The sequence below is a fragment of the Parasteatoda tepidariorum genome, chromosome 10, assembly GCF_043381705.1.
Source record: "Parasteatoda tepidariorum isolate YZ-2023 chromosome 10, CAS_Ptep_4.0, whole genome shotgun sequence".
Taxonomy (NCBI): domain Eukaryota; kingdom Metazoa; phylum Arthropoda; class Arachnida; order Araneae; family Theridiidae; genus Parasteatoda; species Parasteatoda tepidariorum.
In genome coordinates, this window is record NC_092213.1 from 31,630,233 (window position 1) to 31,654,769 (window position 24,537).

The window sequence follows — 24,537 nt, forward strand, 5'->3', positions numbered from 1 at the left end:
TAAAAAATGGAGCATCTTAATCATTTTTGATCATACGAGTGGATTTTCAAGTACTTATAAGAAACTTAATGTTTCGAAAGCTTGACATGAAATTTGTTTAATTATTTATACAGATGATGATTTATTCAGAGAAGTGAAACACCTACTTCTTCTAAATAAATACAGTAGAGTCCCGATTATCCTAGTTAATGTGGACAAAAAGAGTAGGTATAAATGTAATTTACTTAACAAATACGGAATTTATACGGGTACACCACATACCATTCCTTTTATAATTAAAAAGCTTACTTAAAAACGCTTAAAGAGCATACTTTACGAGAATTAAAGAGTTTTGTACTTAAAAAAGTACTTAATCGTTTATAGTTTTACATTACTTTGGCGCTTTTCTGCAGCAATGTTTCTCCATTTTTTTGGGAATCACAGGATGGTTGGTATCGCCTGTCCTGCTTGTTCCATATATTCAATAGCACTTTCGATAACTTTCAGCCCATCTTTATAAGAGATTTAATCGTCACTGTCTCGATGACGTCGATGATTTTCATCGTCACTATCTTCATCATCTACGCAAGATTCATTTTCATTATTGACGATATTAACGATCATTTTTTGGTAATCTCGTGTTGTCCGTCAGTTTGTATTCCTGAGTGTGCGGAAGATAAAATTCAGAATTCTTTTCCGCGGTAGTTTTAAAATAAAAAAATAAACTAGAACAAAAACAAAAAAAATTCCTTGAAATATTTGATAGCTCGGTTAAATATGTGGTATACTCGGATAATCGGGACTCTACTGTAAACATTTTCTTGAACATATTCAGATTCTTGAGCCAGAAAATATGGGAAGGTTTCAGCCGCAATTAGAAGAATACGGTCTCAAAATAGTTAGGATCTTTAATGCTAATTTTACTCTTCTTTTATTACGCAAAATATTTATGTTAATTTAAAGAAATTACATACAGTTATATATTTGTTTTATCCAAAGATATTTCCATGCAATTTTTTTTAATAATTTAATGAAATATTGGTAGAAAATCATTTTATTTGTAAGATGTACAAATTTTTACATTACTTAAATTGTGTAGGTACTTCTAAATACACAACTTGAACAGAATCGTTCTCATAGTTTATAAGTTATGAAATTTTTAAAAAAAAAACTCATAGTTTTTATATTTTTATTTCTTATTAACTATTCGACCGCTTTCGTTCAAGTTATGTATTTTTTCTTTAAAATTACTGAGTTTAAAATACTGAAAAAACTTATGCATCGTATAATTCTAGGAACGCGCATTTGATTTAAATTGAATTTAATAATAATTTCTTGAATTAAATTATAAAACAGTTTTAACTCTTTAAATGAAATATTGTTTCATTGAAACATTTTTGGATGAACAGTTGTGCGCGAACAAATTTTGATTAGAAAATTAAATAAAAGTGAAATTAACATGAAGAGGTTCGAGCTTTCGATCTCTCTCCTGATTAAACGATTGCTATCGCATTTCCATGTACCACTTACTCCATCCCCGATATTTCTATTACATGCTGTAACACATCCACTTATATGCTGTAAATGTCAAAAATAATAATCCGGTGCGTGAAGAAAAAAAGGTGTTTATTTGAGGGACATTCTTTTTTCTGTCCGTCCTTTTTTTGCGTTAAAATATCGACTATTTTTTGGAGACAACTAATTTTTAAAAATGAAAAAAAAAAATCCGGCATATCAGGCAATGTGGTATACATGGCATTTATGATTCTGTTAAAATTTTCTCTATATGTTCCATGTATAAATTTATTACACAAGTGTTGTTTTTTTCTTTTCACTTAGCAGAATTTTTTTTTCTTCAGAGTTTTTGGGGTGTCGAAACTCAAGATTCTCTCTGGAATTTGTAGAGAAACACATCTACTTACATTCGGTAGTAATTTTTGCGGAATGGGAGAACCAAGACCAGTTATTTTGTGTTCCAGTACTTTCCCACTAACTATTAAGAAATAAATCACTCATGGTCTGCAATAGAGGCACAACTCAAAAAACATGCGTTTTGAGCTAAGAACAGCTGTAAATATGAAAATACACTTTCTTTTCAGCAGCAATACTAGCACAACTCATAATTCAACTTGAAGGTAATCTTAAGCAAGCTGAAGCATTTCTTGCGCATTTTCGTTAGCAATGAAAACTTTAAACCCACTTATCTCAAAGCATGATTTTTTTTTTAGTTGTGCCGCTATTGCAGCCCATGAGCGAAATACTTTCAGCAGATCTTTGTATGTAAGGCCAAAGGTCATTCAAAAATCTTCGAAGTAATGATATTTTCTTAGACTTCGACAATCAAAATTTACTTGTGTCAACACTGAACCCAGAAGGTACATGCTTCTACGAATATATACTAATGAATATTACTCAAAAAATCAACATATGTGTGGTATAGATTTAGTGAATCACACACTGGACTGATCGTTAAAACACGATTTCCGGTAGAGTCAAGCATCACTGGCTGCTGTCAGTGTGCGGGTGGGTGACCACTTTGATCAATCTACGAAGGGATTGAGGGTGAGAGGTATTGGGCCTCGTTAAACTGTTCTACCGTAAAGTGCTTGAGTTCGTGCTCATGTCGACAGGTTACCGAAGTGGGGGTGCCCTCTGCAGAGGATCAAAATTGTGATGCCATGTCTTCGGATCATCTTCAGGGATGTTTCCCAGATCGTCACCAATAGCCCATTGTGCAGCTCATTGTAAACTTAAAATAATCTTTGAAGTAGCAAGAAACTCAAATTTTGCACAACCAGTCATCTCTGGAATTTGAACTTGGGACACCTCATTGGGAAGAGAGAGCTTATTCGCTTTAGTGTATAAGTTGGGTCAATGAACTTTGACAATAGTAGACTTTATCTAAGTTCCCACCTGCCTTTAGCGACATTTTTTAACTGTCTTAAGACTTCCGCTCCGGATTACGATCTTTAGCCAAGTTCTTCCAATCCACTGAACGATTTTCAAAACAACTTTTTACTTGCTAAACAACTTCTTACTCAACATTCTTCTGATTCTCCTTGCTTTTTTTAAATCAATCACATAGGTTTGCAGTTTGTCAATGCATGTTTGTTTGCGTAATACTAAGAATAGCTTATTAATTCCTGTCAAATAAAAAAACATATGCACAAATTAAATAAAAACTGCGGGAAGATTCCAGCTGTTTGGTCAGGATTCCAGCCCACAACTTCTGTGCTTTACAACGTTTGTTTAATGAAAGCTCCCCTGACTCCTTAAATTCTTACTCTTAAACTACTTTTTCTTTAAATGCAGAACTTGCTTGCCGTTGTTCTAACAAAAGATAGGGGCCTCCCTTGCCGAGCGGTATCGCCCGCCAAACGCAGTGTGAAGTGTGGAGGTGGCGGGTTCGAATCCCGCCGGATGCATTCTTCGCGATGTCCTTCTCTAAATTGTTCTATATGTCTTTCTACTTGACAAAGGTTTATAAGCCTAAATTGAGCAAAGAAGCCTGCAAATAAATGTAATTTCAATAAAGCAATAAACAAAAGACGTTGTTGTTGTTGTTAATTTAGGTCACACTAGAGCTGCACAATGGGCTATTGGCGACGGTCTGGGAAACATCCCGGAAGAATGCCATCACAATTTTGATCCTCTGCGGAGGGGATGGCACCCCCGCTTCGGTAGCCCGACGACCTGCGTGCGAAGTCGAGCACTTTACGGTAGCACAGTTTAACGAGGACCAATACCGCACACCCTCGGTCCCTACGCAGACTGATCCAAGTGATCACCCACCCGCACACTGACAGTAGCCAGTGATGCTTGACTTCGGTGATCTGCAGGGAACCGTGTCTTAACGATCAGTCCACTGCGGGACGTGTGCTGAAGGATATTGATCAAGTTGGTATTGAACTTTCCTCCGAACGTTCTGAATTGTAGAAGTAGCTGATTCGAATCCTGCCGTAAACTTGATTGTGTATTTGTGTTGTACTTTTTCTACATAGTGCTGAAACCAACCCGGCTGAGCGGTCTGCCCATCCATCAAACGCTCTCTGTAGCGTAGAGGTACCGGATTCTAATCTTGCCAAAATCCTGAATGTATATTTGTGATGTCCTGCTTTAATTTATATTATCTGTTCTTTAAATTAGCAAGGGCTTGTGAGTAGTAATTTGTATTAAGCATTTTAACCTGCCTTTAAACTCGTTTATGTAACAAAAGTTAACTAAATTGTTGTAAGAAAAGACCTAGCGGATGTAAGTAACTGAAAACTTATAAAAATATTAGCTTTCAACTGAACTAAAACGCATTATCATTTTCAAAATACCACAGGTGGAAAAAAAAAACTTTTAATTGGTTTGTTCTAGCAAGCATTGGGTAACTTTGTTTCATGTTTCAACTTTTTTTATTACTTTGTATTATTCTATATATTTTGTAGTGTCTAATATTCTTTAACATTATTATCGCAATTCAGAGCTATCAGAGGCAGAATTGAGATTTTTTTTTTATGATACCAAGTTTTTAACTTGAAAAAAATTTTAAAACTTTATCTTTTAACCCTCTGACACATTTTAAATGTACTCTGTGAAAATACGATTAGTAGTGCATCCTTTCAGAGGAGTGGACCTTCAAATCATAAGTGTTTTCGTGGTTTTCCTCTAAATTTAACGGAAATTCAGGTTCACAATTCAAATGATTCTCTGTGTTGATTCAAAATTACGAAAATGCAGAGCTGAACAATAAGTGGGGTTGGCCATTCTACTCTGTGGATAAGATGTAATTATTTATTTTAGCCATTACTTTATAGTTTATTAAATATTGTTTTTAAATATAGTTTATTAAATATTGCTTTTAAATATAGTTTATTAAATATTGTTTTTCGAATTTTTTCTGGAATTAAATTATAATCAAATTGCATATTAATTATATGAAATAATGAGCAATAACATTAAATCAAATAAAATGTGCACTTTCCATAAATTGTGACTGAAAATTTTGATTTAACTAAACAACAAAGTAAAAGTCTTTTCAGAAATATATACATGAAGTAATATCTCCACATTTAAAAATAATTCTCGATTTAGAGTTGTTCATTAACAACTCGGTTGATTCGTAATTATTGCTTACTAGGGGATCCGAGCCTTGCTCATTTTATTTACAAATGTTAATTGCAAATGTACATTTTATTTACTATTGCTTTGCCAATTTTTTTCCTTTTCATTCTTGATGATTGTTACACCAAAATTAAACCTCATCTAATTAAACTATCTCAAAACTTTTTACTGTATGAAAACAGATTAGATTCGACAAATTTAACTTCCAATTCGATTAGGGTAAAATTTAACCACGTGCAATTTGCTTATTTATTATGTAACTTCGTTTTTAAACTCTAATTTAGTTTTTTGTTGCCATAAAAACTCTAATTTTTTCCTGCCAAGAAATTTTTTAGAAGTAGTACAAAAAGTTAATTCATAATATTATTTTAGAGTTTTAAATAGTATATATTTATTACTCTAATTTCATACGCGGGTAAAATTTTTTTATAAAAAAAAGTCGAATTGCTGAAATTGTTCATAGTTTATTGAAAAAGTAAGATATCTCATCAAAAAGAAAATGTGTAACTTTTTAAAAATTAAATATAACTTAGTTCAAGTTTCATAATTGTAAAACGGTAACTAAATATCATTATCACAAAATGTTGCATAACATGGTACTATATACGATTACTTGATAATAAAATCGACAATTTTACTTTAATGCCTTTAAATTGGAATAATAATTGAATTCAAATTTATAATAAAGATAGAGGATAATATTAAGAAGTTATGATAAGTAAATATCGCTGTTAAGTACCGTTAAATAAAACAGAGTTAAATAATACATCATAAATTTTACTTATTTAATACTGATGGCAGCCAAAGATATCTGGATGCTCTTTGTTTATAGCTGACCATATGTGACTTTTCTGTATAATGAGAATTCTGTATAATATTAATTCTGTATAATATTGATATTCTGAATATTAATTCTGCATATTGCATGGAACGAACAGTTATATTTTTAAATTTTTATGGTACAGAGGAAAACAAATACCTTGCTTTTTTTCCTTAGTGCGAAAATTATCTTAAGATAGTTTGCACCCATTAATTGAAATTTTTAAATTCGAAATATTTTGTTTAACTTAAAAAAAATTATTGAAAAAATAAACTTATCCACAAACACTTATAAAAACAAACCCTCGCTTGCTTTGTTTTTTTTTTTATAATTTAAAATATTAGTTTTTTCATATTGATCTCGCAATGATTTGATCGTAAGTTGTTGTTGTTGATGTTAATTTACGTCGCACTAGAGCTGCACAATGGGCTATTGGTGACGGTCTGGGAAACATCCCGGAGGATGATCCGAAGACATGCCATCACAATTTTGATGATTTGATCGTAAGACTCGATTTCCAGCGAAGAAGTCAAGCATCACTGACTGAGGTCAGTGAGCAGGTGGGTGACTACTTTAATCAGCGTGCGAAGGGACAAAGGGTGTGTAGTTTTGGTTCTCGTTAAACTGATCTTCTCGACTTCGTGCGCAGGTCATCAGGCTACCAAAGGTGGAGCCATCCTCTCGGCAGAGGGTCAAAATTGTGATGGCATGATTTCAGATCATGCTAGGGAATCTTTCCTAAACTGTCGCCAATAGCCCATTGTACAGCGAAGTAAATGAAGTACTGCCACTCTTCCTACCGTTTCAATAAAAAAAATTTATTATTAGGTACTTACCGAAGCTTTAAGATATGAAAAATGTGAAAAAGCTTTCACTATTTTTGGGGGGAGTCAAAACAAGTGGAAAATATTATATTTAGCATTTTAATAATTTATAGTTATGAAATACAATATGAAACAACGTTATCTTTTACTGCGTTAAAGGTACAATCTTCCAAATACGGCTCACTTCCAAACAACCAGTTATTCAACCAGAAACCAGTTATTCATCATTGAAATTTTTCTAATTTACGAAATCTATTATTGATAAATATTTCAATAAAGAAGGAAAAGAAAAAAAATTTCAAAATACTTTTTTTCAGATTTTATATTTTATTACAAATATAATTCCCATATCCTAACAAATATTTTAAATAACTAATACTGTTTTTTTATAATTAAAAAATACCGGAATATATTTTGCTTGTAATTAGAACGTTAGAATATATATATAAAAGGGACGCCGATGTCCCATCTTCGTCAAAGGGTCAACTTTAGTATGGTCTAAGCAAGTTTAGGAAAAAGTTAAATCGTTTAATTTAGCACCATGTTAACTTTCATCATGTTCCAAAATTTCTTATAAATCATGTTTATTTCAGATAAAATTCTCATTCGATAGGATTGAAATGTCTGTTCCAAGAATCGCAAGGATACACTTGGTTTACCAGTTCATCATACTTATATTCCTACTCCTATTCGTCTTTGCAATAAGTTACAACGAAGTACTACTAGATAAGAGAATCTTATTCTTAGCTTTGATTCCAATCTTCTGTTACCAACTGTTAATTGTCTTCTGCTGCACGGAACTGCTGCCTCTTCCTACCTGGTACAGTGTGGCAGACGATGCTCAGAATGAAATTCCCATCAACCATAAGCATAACTCGGATAATAAAGGTAACTCATTAACCATCTCTGGCTAGGAGGTTCCGCAAGACATGCATGTGTTACAGCTAAGGCTCGAAAACCGTTAATATACGCATTACCTTTCTAATTTGTAGATTAACTGACTTTCTCCGTTAAAGTGAGGTTGGACATTGTGCCATTGAACTCTACATTCGATTCAATACCGTTAAAGTGCAAAATTAGAAGTTTACCACAATTTATATAGGTTATGTGCACATGCTAGGTTAGTGCTATCTAATGTGATGCTTCCGTATCGTTAAAGTTCAAATCTTAGAGTCGTGGGGACTCTGGGGATAGAGCATCCGACCTGCCATCGCTGGGATTCGAACTCGGTGACTTCATTGGAAGGCGAACGCTCTATCCCCTGAGATATCGCGGCTCATCTTAAATAATAATACAAACTTTAAAAGGAGGTAAGTAATACACATCAAAAGCATGGAAAATCACATAGTAACCCTATGACCAAAAATGGAGCATCACTCGAGGCGCTTTCCTATTACGAACATATTGATTCAGTACCTTTAAATCGGTAGTTTTATTTATTTAAAATATCTTAACTTCGTGGTAATTTAATTTTTTTTATTAAATTATCAGAAATTGAAGTACCAGTTCAAAGACACGCGAGGAAACAGTTCATGATGAAAAAGCGCCCATAAAGACATACAATGACATTTCTGGTCATTGATTGACCGATCTGGTCATAGGTTGATCTGATTTTTGATCATCGGTCAACAATTCTCCGTCCTTATGATGTGCTCTATCTCTCTTTAAAGTTTGTAGCATTATATGTGGGATAATCTATATAAATTACGTTGCGATAAGTCAACTTTTAAATCGATGCTTCTAGAAAAAATTCTTTTGGGTATAATTGAAACTAACTTCCATGCACAATGACCTGCTATATGCACTGCACAAAATTTTTTAAGATATATCGCATAGGTGGAGAAATCCTTGAGTGCAAAACTTTAACGAGTCGTAGATTCGTTAGAAAACGTCACAGAACAAAAAAGCATGTTTTGAAATTGTTTGTCTTTGAATTCTGAAAATTCTGTAGGATACATTTAATCCTATGTAAATTTAAAAAGCATTATGAAATTCTCATAAAAATTCAGTCTGAGCACTTCTGCCTGCGTTTAAACTCGCTACAAACAGCTTATGCTCTTTGATTTAATTAAAGACTCATTTTTAAAAAAAATTGCCATCAAATTTACTTTCCGGGAAATTTAAGTCGTATAGACTTTCCTAGCTCAATTTTTTCTTGCTTCAGATTTGCCTTAGTTAGCTAATAAAATATAACAGTCAGGATTGATTTTGAACAACGCAGACTCAGTCCTGGATGCAGTGTAGAACCCTATTGCAGGACTGATTACACAAATCATTTCACTTTTCTCATAGGTCTCAATAAAACATGTTTTTTAGTATTTAGAATAATATAAAATGGATTGCTTGAAATGCAAGGTGATATACGGTTTATATTTATTCAAACACTAAAGTATGAGTTACATTAATAAAAATTACTAACAAATAGTTATGAAAATATTGGTGTACAACAAATTTTAGTAAATTAACGGCATAGTATCTATCTAGCATTAGTGTACTTAATCGAAAATCGCTAATGAGCTTTTTATTCTGAACGTTTTTATCCCTTTGCTAATTTGACACCGGTGTCAATTTTTACATATTTTCTTCTGACGCTCTAACTACAAGAAAAAAAATATTTTTGCATTTCGCAATCATAAAAAACAGTCCAGTGGTTTCTAAAAAAATCGGATTATTGGAACTATATTGGCACTAAAATATTAAATTCAAACAAAGTAGTTTTTTTTTGATAAAAACATTTTTTTAATTGATACTCAAAAAGTGATCAATAATTGATTTTGACAATTAAAGAAATTTCAATGAGGAATAACTGTTACTCTTAGAAATAAGTGCGAATTTGAAAAATTATTGTACGGAAGGGAGTCGAGTTTGGAAGATTTTGCCATTAACGCAGAACCCCTGCTGTATTTTATATCCATAAATTGTTTCTAATGCCACTTGTCTATACCATTAAGCCTGCTTGATGAAACTAATCGAAATTGAGACAGAGGGGGCATTTCTTATTTTTCAGTGGCACCATCTGTGGACAAGAATATGACTTTAACCACACACACGCACTTCTCAGCCGTTTGTAAAGTGAACCCAATCGTATAACTATTCATTCATAGATCGTAATTTTGACCTGAAGCAGAGAATGATCAATCTCCAATTCAGCACCCCTAGAGGTATAATTTGTTATGGAAACGCGGAGGATTTTGTGACCCGGCAGATTAAACGTGCACCAGCCACCATTTACTCCACGAGGAGTCTTCGACTGGCAGTGATCGAACTCACAAGCTCTTGGACATGCGTCCAATGACCTACTAATCAGGCTCTCCCGGCCCACCATAAATTATTAAAATGCTATATATAGTATTTTTCTCTTATTATGACCTAATTTAATACAAATTAATCGAAAAAGTATGAAAAATATATCTAATAAAAATTCCGCTTCAAAGGGTTAAGAAAATTGATACGTTTTTTAAACCCGTATTTATCATTTATTGATGTGTCCAAAATAAAAGAAGTCGCAAACGTTAGGTTAAATGTTAAGGAGCTTTTAAAAAAAGGATATTAACTGGAAAATAGAAAGAGAAAGCATTTTTTTCTGAGGGCGTTGAAAACTTTTCGTTCTTTAAAGCTGGAGGTTTTCCAAAAAAATCTTACGAACCTATAGATTTTAATAGCAGACTAGATACAAGTGGTATCAAGATTAAGCGTGTACCATCGGTAGATAACGTGAATTTTCGCATTGTAATCGCTACGGGAAGTAAAGCAAAAGTCCTCTTAAAAAATTTACTGACAAACACTTAATATTTATATACTTTGTTTCAGGATTACAAGAAGCCGCTTCAAGCGAAGTCTCGAAATCTCCCAAACAATCGAAAGTCATAAGCCCTACCATTCCTAGAGCTCGTCTTCTCACTAAGAACAAAGAAACACTTAATGCTGTTTCGTCAAGCGACGCAAATACCCAAACGAATGTGTCCGATATTTTTAAGAAAGCACCCATTTTCTCTAAAGCAAGTGCTAGACGATCGGAATCAACAAAGAGTTATGGCTTCAATCAACGGGGAAACAACTTTGAAGAACGTTTCGACTCAAATGAGAATGTTCGATGTTTCAAAACTCGAAATTGGAGAGCCTATCAGGATCAAAAGGGTTCAAAATCTCAGTCGAATCTGAAAAGTCCAAGCCACTTCATAGAAGAAAGAAAAGAGGCTACTTCTCCAAAGTTGGAAACTTTGGAAGAATCAATTGAAAGTGACTTGACAGTTGAAAGTGATTTATCTAGAAGTTATTCATTTCCTTTTCGCCAAAGAAAACATAGTAGGCGGATGGAATTGGAGGATAATCTGAATGATTTGAACATTCCTGTTATGCCAGCTTGGAATGCCATAGATTATTTCGGTCCCTCAAATACCAATAAAAGACGCAAGTCCATTTCAACAGAAGCAATCGACAGAGAGTTACGATTAATTAGTTCCCATTTCGAACAAAGTGCAAAGAATGACTTCACCCAATCTATGGAAGTTGCGAGGGAATCTGTTGCTGAGCCTGTAATTAGTACTAAAAGAGGTTTAAAATCGTCTGCCAGCTTTAATAAGTGGAAGCAAGGATTTGCCAGTTACTTCAACAAGCCCAAGCGAGAAAATATGAGAACAGACGATGTTAAAGATCGAGATAATAAAAAGCCCTTTTTTAAAGAACTATTTTCATCCAAAGAGGTTTTGTTTAAAGGACCAGAAAAAGGGACAGATTCGAACGAAAGAAGTGACAGTCCATATCCGAAATTAAATAACAGGTTGAAAATAAGTAATAGATCTCCTACATATATTTCCTATGAAACTGATTATTTTTTAGATTAATGGTCAAATGTTTCTATTAATTAAGTAGCAATTTTATTTTAAAATTCTTTATGCTATCTTTTTGTGTTAGTGATCCTGGTCCTTCAAAATCGACTCTTTTGGAATGTGTTGGTAAATGCTTCTAGGAAAGTCTAATTATTTTAACCCATTTAGAATTTAAAATTTTTTATTCTTTTCTCAAACGTTGATGAATACTGCTTTCCAAAATTGGCTATTTTGTAAATAAGATTGGCTATTTTTGTAAATTAACCATATTAATTTTTAGCATATTTTAAATTGTATCAATCTCTTCTGAAGAGAAAAAAAATAGCTTGTAATCAATTCCAATAAGCTATCACATTTACCATTTGCATAATTTAATTCTGTGTAATGTGTTCGATTAAACTATTTTCTAGTTTTTCTTAAAAGCAACTTTGTTTTAGTTTTTAATGTTGAATTTTCGATTCCTCATTTTAACTTATAAGTTGTGTCATTTGTCCTCATGTGATAAGTATTTATAAATGTTTTTATGTATTTGATCAATAAATTCCATGTAGATATTTTTTTAACTGACTTCAGTTTCAACTTTTATTATCATGAGCAAAGATACATTATGCAATGCATTTCCTTATTATTTTTAATTTTTTTAAAAACTTTAAAGATAAAAAAAATAAAAATTAAGGCAACATGCTAATATGAATTTGAGAAGAATGGCTAATTTTATAAGATGATTATAAATGAAAAAATAATCTTCTAATTCTTTTAAATGGTAAAATAAATTCCTCATTCGGTAATTGCACAATCTTAACCACTTCCTTAACGCCTTTAATAGTGAAAAACAAGCATAAAGCAATATGGCTTTAAAAGTTTTACCTACGTTATAAGCAACAACAGAAAAGTGACTTCAGTTGTTATACTCGTTAAGCGTGCCTGTATGTTAGCACACAACACACAATAAAACAGAGTAACACTGAAGTTGTCAAACTTGTTACCTAAATACGGAATCCTTACGAGATTTAAAGTTCTGATAGCATCTCCAAACTTTCTTTTAAAACACTTGGAAATTTAGCATGTAAATTTACGACTCACTGAATTAATATTAGATTTCAGCAAACTACAAAATGATATGTAGCCAAATACATTTTAAGAGTTTAGGTGTTCAATCAGAAAGTGTGGATATCAGATTTTTCTTATTAACTTGGGTGATCTGTTAAAATACATTATGTACTAGATACTCATTAAATGGAAAATAAAATTGTTGCTGATGGAACAACAACAATTCTGTTTTGTTTGTTTTTTTAAATTAGCTAAATGTTATTAATTTGTCGCAATCCAAAAAAAAATACTCTAATCCATGCATTAGTTTATAGAATAAATCCCCAATCACTTTATAAGCTCTAATACAAAAAAAAACCAACAGCTTAAAATATTATTGTGATTAAGAAAACTGAAATGTGATTTATTAATTTTTCAATACATAAGGAATCAAGTCAATTAATAAAATCAAAGAATCGACTATGTAGTGGATCGAATAATAGAAACAAACTTTTGAACTTAGGCTACCCGGAAAATTTTAATCCGAGCATTACCTTGGTAAAGTGAGAACTCTTGATTCTGCACTTTAACGTATTACCCTAGTAAATCTGCAGATTAACTATGCAATGTGCATATAAAAGGCTTTTAAGCTTTAACGGTAGCATAAGTACTGAATTGTAGTAAGAGAATACTTAATTACTTCACTAATTTTATAGCTTAATGAAAGTACATAAAATAGATATGTGAGCCTTTTTGGTGGTTTAAATAGATTTTAAAAAGAAAAAGCCCAAAATTAGATTTTGTGGAATTTTCGAAAAAAAAAGGAATATTAAATCAGCAGCGTCTCGATGACCCGGAAACAATAGGCAACAATTTAAAAATCATACATATGCTGTGAAGATTTAAACTGCAGACAAAACGACAACTATGAAGACTCAAAGCGAGAAACTCCTGTCACGTTAAATCTTATCATTTTTTTAAACATAAAAATCATAGGTGACATTGATATTACATAAGATTGTATATATTTGAATGAAATACGGTGAATAAAAATTTGACGGAATACCTTCTTCAGAATGTTCTTACATCAAATAAATTAAAATAGACCAGTAAAAAAAAATTGAGAACATTGTTCGATGCGGCAAGGTCGAGTCAAATGGTATAAAAAGCTGGAAAATTTAACAGGTATTGTGCTACTAGTTTTTTCGTTCATCCAGTGTTCATCAGCTGTACTGCTCAACTTTATCTTCACTATGAAGACTTTGGTAAAGCATTTTATTATTTATTCTAAAATTCGTTATTTTTAAAATCCTTGTTTAACTAGAAAAATTATTCGTAGAATTTCAGAATTTTAATCTTAAAATTTTGATTAAACTCTTAATTACACACTTGGTATACGATATGTGTGTATTGTCTCTTACTATAAAAAAAGAGGAAATTTACCTACTCGTTATAAATTGTTGAAACTTTAAAATAAGGCAATTTTGCAGTACATTTGTAAATAAAAAACTATATTTACAAGCTCATTTCATTAAAAACTAATACTCTAAAAGTAAAATTTGAAAACGATTTTATGCTGAGAAACAATTTCAGAAATGGTGTGTTTTCGATATCGTTTTCTAATTTTCTATTTTAAATTTTTGTTGATAAATCTAATAAAAAAATCTAATATATCGTCTTTGTGAATTTCAAACTTACATTTAGATTAAATTCTAAAGGATAATACACCTGGTATTTGAAACTTAGGTATTATCTCTTAAGGCATGGAAAAGCTATCTGCGTTTTAACTTAAATTTATTGCATAAATCTCAACCTGTTGCTTTTGAATCATTTGTGTACAGAAAAACGTCTTTATGTGCTTTGTTTCCTTTAAATATTAATACGGTGAATTAATTCCGATCTTTTATTTCGTTTCTATTAATTTACGGGAAAATAGTAGACCGTCTTTCAAAATATTTGCCCTTGCTTACAATGCATTACTTTTAAATAATTTGCAAACCAAAGCTGCTTTCATATGCCTCATTTTTATTCAAAAAATATTACTTTAAAGCGAAATTAGAAGACGATCTTTTTGAGAAAGCAATTTTGTAAATTTCTGCTTTTATTAATCTTTTTCTGACGTACAGTTTTTAACTTTTGTTTTAGAATAAACTAAAAAAAGTGAGGCACTTTTGGAGTAACGTATTATTAATAGCAATAGAATGAAAACTGTGCAAAGTTTTTGAAAGTTCGTTTTAATGCGTTTCTTATAGGTAATCGTAACGCAGTGCTTTATGATTAAATTTAACGCTGTTGTAAAATTTATTTAATATCATTTAAGAAGGGTACATTGTAGAACTTTGATTGGCTGCAACTTTGATGGATTACGTTTGATAATTGATGCTGTATATTTTTAGAGAACTTATTCACTCCTGTTTATATCTGTTTATTAAATTCTGTCATATTATAAATTTTACTGTAAACAGAGGAGCAAAGATATTTGTTTTGAAAAGTTATTGAAATGCTTAAATGTAGTAAGTAGTAACCATAAACACTAACACGTCTTAGTGTTTATTCTTCCTCTATCAGCTTAAAAAGAATAATAGTGCAAGTCAACATATAAATATGTATTAAGTTTAGCACTGGAATAAATTAAGAAAGTAAAAATTCGAGAGAATTCAAAATATTCTTTTAAATGTAATTTATTTTGTAAGTTAATTGTAATTTACTTCTTATTTTCTTTTTAATTGCAATTTACTTCAGGTGCTAAGAAAAAATGTACTGTGTTTTCATTAACAATAGACATCTTTAAAGAAAAACTTCCAAGAATTTAAATGAAACAAAAAAAAAACGATTATAAAGATTATAGTAAATTTAATTCAAAACAATTAAGAACACGATAAAATTATCATCTCACTAGTAGTTAAGCTTATTACCGCAGCAGCGCAACATACGGTTATATATGACTGTTATATATATCAGGCTGTCTCAAATGGACATTTCCACAATATTTGCTTATAGCAGGCTAGGCAACTCCCACTATGTAAACAATGATTGACGTACTACCTGCTACGCTTTGTCATCACTTCTGGATATATCTGGACAAAAAATATTTATGAAAAATATTTGCTTTAATCGTAAGAATGCCTTGCAAATCGTACGAACTAAACATATGTCAGATCTTTATTTTTCCCACTAGAAAACATCTCAAATATTCAGTAACGTTCTTCACAACATTAAAATATCAATTAAGTTATATTCCTAAATGAGATTGCTCTTATTATGTTGCCAAGGCAACTAGAACAAGATTCTTAGTATCAGAATTCAATAAATTGTGTAACGTAAAAGATTACCCATCATAGTAGCGACCTCTAAATTATTAAAGAATAGGCTTTACAACAGATTGAATTTAGGAAATGAGAAACTTTGTGTACTACGGTTACAATCAAGTTCAGCCTCTAACATTGAATTGGAAACTTTTAAATACTTCTCTGTGCATTTAAATCAACCAGCTTAGGGGCTTTGCAAAATGCTAAAAGAATTAAAACGTTCAGAATTCATATTTTGTCATAGCTTATAGCACGCTAAACTGTTCTTCATGGTATTTCACATTAGATGCGCCAAATCATTGGTAAATTATAAAAACAGTTAAATATACAAAATACCGTCACATGAGCAATTGTTAGCTGATAAATAATTTAGTACTTTTAACTCTTCACTTTTTATCAACTCGAAATCACCTGGCTCACCTCATTGGAAGGCGAACGGTCTATTCCCTGAGCCATCACAGCTCTATGATTAATAATTGAAGATATGTTGAAATAAGGGGCCGGAATAGTCTGGTTGGTAGGACGTTGGGCCCATGTCCAAGAAGTCGTGAGTTCGATCCCCACCAGCCGAAGATTCTCTGTGTAGTAAATGATGACTGGTGCACGTTAAATCTATCCTGGTCGCAAAATCCTCTAAGTTCTCTTAACAAATCAATGCATCAAGGAGTACTGAATTGGAGATTGCTCGTTCTCTGGTCCAAGTCAAGGTTACGATCTGTGGATGAATGAATAAATATATAAATGAGTCCACCCTTTGAAACGGGCTGTGACGTGTGTGAAGTCCTATTCCTGGCGGTAGATGGCTCCACTGAAAAACAAGAAACTCACCCTTTGCCTTAAATTCGCTAGGTTTCACCAACCGGGCTTGCCGGTATTAGCAAGTGGCATTAGAAACAGCAACATGTTGAAATACTCTTGTTTTTTTGAACGAATCTAGGGTACCTTATATTTACTAATGGGTACCTTATACCCAAACTTACCAGTGGTCATGGAGTATCTACCAAAATACCTTCGGGGGTGACTGCCCCCCCCCCCGTCATTCTAGAAATAAGGTTCTATATATACGTTCCTATAAGGCTAACGCATGAATGATTAAATCTGCACTTAAATTGAATCAAATTATAAAAAGTTAGAAATACTCAATGCATTCAGTAAGTTATTTCTTAAATTATAGAGTTAGTAGGTGTTAGTGTTCTTTAGAGTTTACGCAGTATTGGAATAAGGCAGTTTAAGCAATAAGATTGTTTTGAAATACTATGCAAAAGGAATGTAAAATCATTATAAATTTTATTTTTATCATTTTTAAATATTTTTAAAGTTTTGTTCAATTTTTTAGGTTGCTCTCTTTTTTCTGCTCTCTGTATTGCTCACCATAGCTTCATCACTGCCGTTGATGTACTACGGTTATCCATACACTGCTCCTTATTATTCTTATTATCCTGCTTATGCCCCAGCATACACTGCCCCTTATGCAGCATTCCCCTTCTTCAAGTAGGAAATAGATTCAGACATTTCGGATTTAATTGAGGTAAGAATAAAAAATAAATACATGATTCTCTTTTTATGTTATCTTTATTATTATTATATTAAATTTAATTTGATATTCGAAGTTGGATACATGCAAGCGATGTCATCGTGGTCGTGCTGTCTTTCAAATGTCTGATAATTCATGTGAATTAGAACCCTGATAACACATCACAAAAAGTATTACCCCTGTGTGTGTATGTAATTTGCTTATCTTATGAACAAGAATGTCGATTCTGATACGACGTCGGACATGCGGATACGTCTCTTACCACATACTGAAAAAAGGATGATCGTAGCACCACGATATAACACGATTGAGTGACATAACTTTGCTTTTGATAATGTCGAGAGAAATTGTTTGAAGGGGCCGGGATAGCCTGGTCGGTAGGGAGCTGGGCCCATGTCCGAGAGTTCGTGGATTCGAACCCCGTCGGCCGAAGGCTCTCCATGCAGTAAAGTGACTGATGCGCGCTAAATCTGTCGAGTCGCGAAAGTCCTCCATGTTCCCATAACAATTCAACACCTCTGGGGGTACTGGATTGGAGATCGATCATTCTCTGATTCAGGTCAAAATTACGATTTGTGGATGAATGAATGGATGTATGAATGGGTCCACCCTATAAACGGGTGTGACGTATGGCGTCGCAGAAGTCAAATTTTTGGCCATAGATGGCGCCACTAAAAAACAAGAAACGCACACTCTGCCTTAAATTTGCTTAAATCTGTCTTAAATTTGCTTAAAGTTGCTGCCTTAAATTGCTTAAATTTCACCAAGCATGCCACTTGTACCCGTGTGGCAAGTGGCATTAAAAGCAACAACAACAACAAAATTGTTTGAGATATGAATAACAATCGGAATTTCGGATTAGCGAAATTTTAAGAAATACAAATAGACAACGGACCTAGTTAATTTGATTTCACGAGGTATTACAGCAATTCATCTGGAGAATATATTAGTTCCGGTGCTACTACACTTCAAAAACTATGGTGTAATATTTCTTTGAATTTGATGTTAAATAGTTCAAAATATTGAGTAAGGGAACACTTTTTTTCTTCCTAAGTTAACACCAAATTAAGTTTTCATATGCAATTTAAAGGGTGTCACTTAAATCTAAACATATAAAATGAGAAAATATTAGAACTAATCTCAATATTTTTGCTACCGAAAACAACACTGCTGGCTCGCTTTAAATATCGTCTGCAAATCGCTCACATTTAAATACAAGTAAGCAAGTGTTGTTATTATTTTTAAAGCTGCTACGCATTTACTGAAACAAAAATCAGCCATTAAAATATGTTCTTAATTGTGTAATATGGATATTTCATTTTAGTTCTTAAGTCTCTGAAAACTGCATTAAATACTTGTATAATGTTATAGTTTCTATCTATCCTCTTCTATTCTCTTGAGCCTAATTCGATTTCGTCTTTATTATTATTTTCTACTTTATTCTGTGTATTACGTGGATTGTTTGATTTACTAACTAATTTTATTTTAAGAATTAGTAAAAATATGCAACCTAAATTAATGATTCTTACCTCATATTGTCTCGTAAAAACAACTTAACTGACTCTCACGTGTATCTTAACTTACTATAATTAAAAATATTTGTGTTACTGTTACCAAAAGTAGTGGCAGTTACTTCACACCGAATAGTGTAAAAGAGCACTACGCTAGGAACTGTCCTTGGTTGAACCACTTTGATGTTAAGCAGTAACCACCATATTTTGATGTTAAGCAGTAACCACCATTTTTTGGTGTTAAGCAATAACCACCATCTTTTGGTGTTACACTGCTTTGGTGTTACTTTTGTTGCGGTGTAGGCAACTGAATAGCGTTTTACAAAATTCTTCGATCTTCATATCGATACTAGATTCTTTTAATTCTTTAATTTTTGGTTATCATAATAATTCTTTGAATGTTTTTCCCCAAAGAGTTAATTTAGCAACCATGTGAAAAGTTAGTTCCTAATAATGTGTTGCAGTTTTGTTTTCATTATTCTAATTGCATTGGACAAAATTTTAGACAAAGCTTATTACAACAGCAAATATAACTTATTAACTGCTTATATATTGAAAAGCAGTAACAAGTTAGTATCGTTTTCAGAATGTTTATCACAAAATGATGCGCAGTAAGATAATATCATAAGATTTCTTAATAGTAAAGGTTCACCACTTATAGTTTTAGAAAAATGTGGAATATTAATCAAAATTATAAACATAATGATATTTTAAAATAATATCAAGAAATGATTGTAAATAAATATTAAAAGTAAATATAGTTAGAATAGAATTAAAAAGATATTTTACGCGTAAAAAATAAATTCATATATATATATTTTTTTAATTTTATGCTGATGGCAACTAAACAAATCTGGATTACCTTAGTTAATTAAAGAACCATGAGATTTTTTGGCCAATAAGAATCCGCCGACAATGAGAAACAAACTGTTGTGTTTTTTCTGTTATATAGAGACACACTTATATTTATTTTTTATTCATATTAATTCTTTGTTAATTAATAATAATAATATTAATAAAATGCACATGGGGTACATTTTTGACAAAAAAAAATGGTGATTAGGTTGCGACTGAGAGAAAATTTTTTAATCGACATTTTATTATATTTAGTCTTTTTGTGGCCGGTATCGACGGTTGGTTTTGTGCTATACTAAAAAGGATAAAATATTTCTTAAATGAAAAATCTTGTCGTAAAAGCAAAAATTGTTAAGTGACGCTTTACATTCTCACAATGTTCGTCATCTCTTTACGATTTCTGTCTCATTTGAAAAATTTTAAATAAGTAAATCTCTCCCTTTTTTTTAACATTTCCTTCTCACAATGCTTTTCACCACTTTACTGTCTTATGAGTTTTGTTTTAATTTATTCAAAAGTAGTTTTTTTTCATTTTTAGTACACAAAAAATACAGTGTGAAGAAAAATTTTATTTCTCAAGAACTATTTGATCGATTTCGCCTAAATTTTATATTTTGCCGTGTAAAATTACTGTCTTTAAAATCGATGTAAAAAAAATTGATCACCTTAAAATTCGAAATTATTCCGACCATCTTTAAATGAAATAATAAAAAATATGAATATATATACTAAAAGTTATATTTTGCATGGTACCTTTGCATAAACCAATTGTATAATTGTGTGCAATAATTTTTCAATTCGTTTAAAAAATTTTCGAGATATGGCGAAATACACAAAAAGTAAAATTAAGATTTATGGGTCGAAAATTCGGGAGCTCTCTTACCAAACCATTGGAATCATATTTAACAGATTGAAGCTACCCCCTATATTTGGGGGGGGGAGGTCAAAAGTCCAAATACGTCGAAAATCAGGAAGCCGAAACCGAAAACCCGATCCGTCGAAAAGAGAACGTGAAGATCCTATCATTAGATTATAGCGCACAGTACATTTTAAAAAAAAGGCTTACTATTAATCTTATTTTTTTGCTTAAAAAAGTTTTTAATAAAACATTTTATTCCACTGCATTTTTCACAATTTTCCTTGTCACGTAATTTATAATTCTCTTTTTCAGGTAAAGAAAAATGGCAATATGAAGAAAAGAAGTGTATAAGCAGAAATGTTTGATTTATTTGTAATAATTAATTCTGATTTATTTGTAATAATTAATTGATCATATTACCGATATATATTGTTTTTTTTTCTTTCTTTTTTGTCAGCTTGACATTTACACCAACGAATGACAACTACACCTGACATGAAAATTTTAATTAAAATTTATAAGGCATGAAAAATGTGTTTAGCTGTTCTCTTTCATTTTTATTTTTTGATATTTTTACCCGCAATGATAAATTCAGTATACTTTGCGTAAAGTTTTTTTTTTTTTATTTTTTTACCTCTAAATAAAAAGACATTGTTTTAATGAAATTTTGAAAAAGAGCTTTCAAAATTTACTGCTTTAATTTACAAACAGGGTAATAAACATAATAATCAAGGGTGGTAATAAGCATAATAAGCATTCTGAAGACGTTTCTTCCAATCTAAAGGCCTGGTTTCTTAGGACATGACGCCGTCAGCTGGAAATCAGCGCTAACCTCTGATTGGTCCATTTGTGAGTTTGATAGCATATATCATCGAACGCTCATCTTGAACTTCAATTGCCGCCCAACTCAACTGCAGTTGGATTACAACGTGACGTTAACCACAGAAGCAATGGCGGACAACATCCAACAGCACATTGAAATCAGCCAAGATTTTGATTTTGACATTAAACATAGCTTCTTCATTAAACATAGCACTCTTCATTTAGCTCAGCTATAATGTGTTTTTTCTTGGACAAAGTCATTATTTGTTCTCTAAAACACTGGTCGACAATAACAAAATCAATACAAATTCAAAATAAATATTTGTTTACGTTATTAACGCATGCGCAATGAGAGATAATGTCTGCGTTGGACCGACTGCTCACGCTGAGCTAACAAAAAAGTATTTTTTTGGCGTCAGATCTACGTCAACTTTCCGCTGACGCCCAGATAAGGCGCTAGTTCTAAGAAACCAGGTCTTGAGCTAACAAACCAGTATTTTGTTCTTGTCCTAAGAAACCAGACCTTTAATTGGAAAGTATAATGCAGTTAGTTATTTTGGATAGATATCAATTTAAAGCTGTACATTTAAATAAATTTAGATTTCAAAAAAGTCACATATTTAAAATTTGATTTCTCAGACACTGTTCGACCGATTGTGCTCAAATTTTATATTTTTCCATTGCAAAATTATATTCTTTGAAATGAAGCAAAAATTTGTATACCTTACAATTCAACATTTTTTTCTACCATTATTAAATAAAATAATTAAAATAATATTTACTGAAAACTACTTTTTTTTTGCATGGAATTATCTTTGGATAAACGAATTTTATAACTGTGTGCAAAAAATCTTCAATTGGCTAAAAAAGTTTTCGAGATAAAGCGAAGCATGCAAAAGTAAAATTAACATTAAGGGGTGCAAACTTTGGAGCGCGCTCAAAGCTATTGGGAGCTATTGGGACCATATTTCCCAGATCGTCCCCGATATTTTGGGGGTTAGAAATCTGAATCCGTTAAAAAAAAGGTATGTTATATTCAATTAATATACATTTTTTGTCTGATTTCGTAACTTAAAATATCATCTGCACTTATTAAACATATTAAGTCCTTCCCTCAAGCCATTAAGATTGAGTCCTAGAAAGTGAAGATTCGATCATTAGATCAAAAGTTATTCAGGGTGGTCCTTATTCTGTAGCACACTGTACATTTTAATCTACATGAGAACAAAGCTGTAATGAGATAATTTTCCCACCTATATCTGCTCCTTTCCTTCTTGATATATTAAATTTCCGCCTTGCTATATGCAACTGCATGAATTAAGATACAGATTGTCTTAATTCATGCAAGTATAATGTATTGAATACAATGAATTGATTCATTGGTAATAATGGATTCATAGTGGATAGTGGATTAGAATTCTGAAATATTTATTAAAGCCAAAATATATATCCGAAATGTGAAATATAGAATAAATGAGAATGAGAATAAATGATATAGAATAATAATAAAAGAACATATACTATGTACAATATTTACATTTTGTGACAATTTGTATTAGTCGTATATTATAGTTCATACAGCCGTTTCGTTTTTACCAAAGTAATTTTTGATGGCAAAATTTAAGTTCATTTTTTATTGACTGCTTCTTAGCAGTGAAGCTTCATATCTCCCACCGAAAAGTTTAGCAGATTTTACGGACTTAACTTTATCATGCTCACAGACTTTATTCTTTTTTACTTTTAAGTCTCGTATTCTTTTCTTAAAAAAAAAGAAAGAAAGAAAGAAAGGACGCCCAATTAATAGGTTTTTGACAACAGTTTTCTCGACCAAACTTTTTATCTCTTCTAATTAGAGTATTTATTTGAGCACTTCCAATTCTATTACAGAGCTTTGATTTCTCCTAATCCCCAAAATCATTGTTTTTTGAGCTCCACCAAAGTCTTTTTTTTTCATCCATTTCCAAGCAATACGTTTTTGAAGGAATTGTTCAATCAGTTCTACGCTATAAAAAACATTTGTAGAATAATTGGACAGTTTTTAATAATGCATGTTTTCTTACGGCACTATTCCGGTAAAAAACGTTTTTTGGAATATTATTGTGGAAGATGCAGTTTTTCTTCACAGAAATAGCTAAAGAAATGTTTTCAGACAAGAAGTAACAAGAATTTTCAGTGCAGGAATTTTCTGTGTACTCCGCTTTCTGTTTGGCCAAAAGAAAGTCATCATCCCTATATGTTGGAAGTCTGCCATTTTTAATGAAGAAATCGTTTTCTAGAGACATAGATATAAAGGCAGAAAGGTCATTCCCTCTACAAAATGGAAGTCATGGTGAACTTTGATATCGCTGGTCTCGTCACTAGTTTGCACTCTATATCTGCAACCTAAATTGATCAGTTTGTCTTAACAGAACTTCAATGAGGATCATGGTTTCTTTAGCAACTATATTTAATTTGCATTTTTTATTTGATTTTTATAACTTAGAATTATTAATAAAAATTAATAACAATCTACATTTGTCTCTCTGTCAGAAAAATATAAAATTCGCAAATTTTACAGATACATTTTTTTTTCAAATTTTTTTAAGATTTATAATTTGTAAAATTATTTCTCAGAAAAAGAAATTAATATACACTTAATAACTGATTTTTTATATCATTCTGCAATAAAATAAATAAATAAATAAAACAGAATTTGTGTAGTTAAAAAAATAAAAATATAAATAAATAAATTAAATTAAATTAAATGAAGATCTTTTTTGTTCAAAAAGTTAAATTTCATGCAAGGCACAATAAATTGGAAAATGTTAAGAATCACTGAGTAGAAGAATAAAAGACGAGAATCGTCTGTTATTGCTCAATTAGGCCGTTCTTGAAACTTTTTCGTGGCTTTAGATCTTTGTAACATAAATTCCGATTATTTTTATTCAAAAAGTCTTTCAAAATATGATTATACCCTTGTATTTAAATTGCAAGTTACTTTGATATCTGGGTTGTGTTTAAAAGAGGAAAAATAAGAAGAACGTTTCCAACATTCACTAAGAAGATAGGCTATATATTG

General features: G+C 31.5%; 1 protein-coding gene and 1 long non-coding RNA gene across 12 annotated transcripts; both read left to right on the plus strand.

Moving 5' to 3' along the window:
• The first annotated feature begins 3,837 nt into the window (after positions 1-3,837).
• On the plus strand, positions 3,838-12,128 carry LOC122269557 (uncharacterized). 11 transcript variants are annotated; one of them, XM_071186382.1, is made up of 3 exons: positions 3,838-4,041; positions 7,346-7,620; positions 10,543-12,128. In XM_071186382.1, exons 2-3 carry the CDS (start codon positions 7,353-7,355, stop codon positions 11,574-11,576), a joined length of 1,302 nt encoding a protein of 433 aa, XP_071042483.1. In that variant the 5' UTR covers positions 3,838-4,041; positions 7,346-7,352; the 3' UTR covers positions 11,577-12,128. The 11 variants fall into 11 exon arrangements, with proteins under 11 accessions (XP_071042483.1, XP_071042479.1, XP_071042480.1 ...); XM_071186378.1 differs by having other exon boundaries at positions 3,839-4,041; positions 7,326-7,620; XM_071186379.1 differs by having other exon boundaries at positions 3,985-4,351; positions 7,326-7,620.
• A 1,592-nt stretch (positions 12,129-13,720) lies between these two features.
• Positions 13,721-21,189, plus strand: LOC122269562 (uncharacterized). Its single transcript, XR_006225266.2, has 3 exons — positions 13,721-13,855; positions 17,235-17,426; positions 20,970-21,189. It is a non-coding gene; the product is annotated as an uncharacterized lncRNA (long non-coding RNA).
• Positions 21,190-24,537: the final 3,348 nt, after the last annotated feature.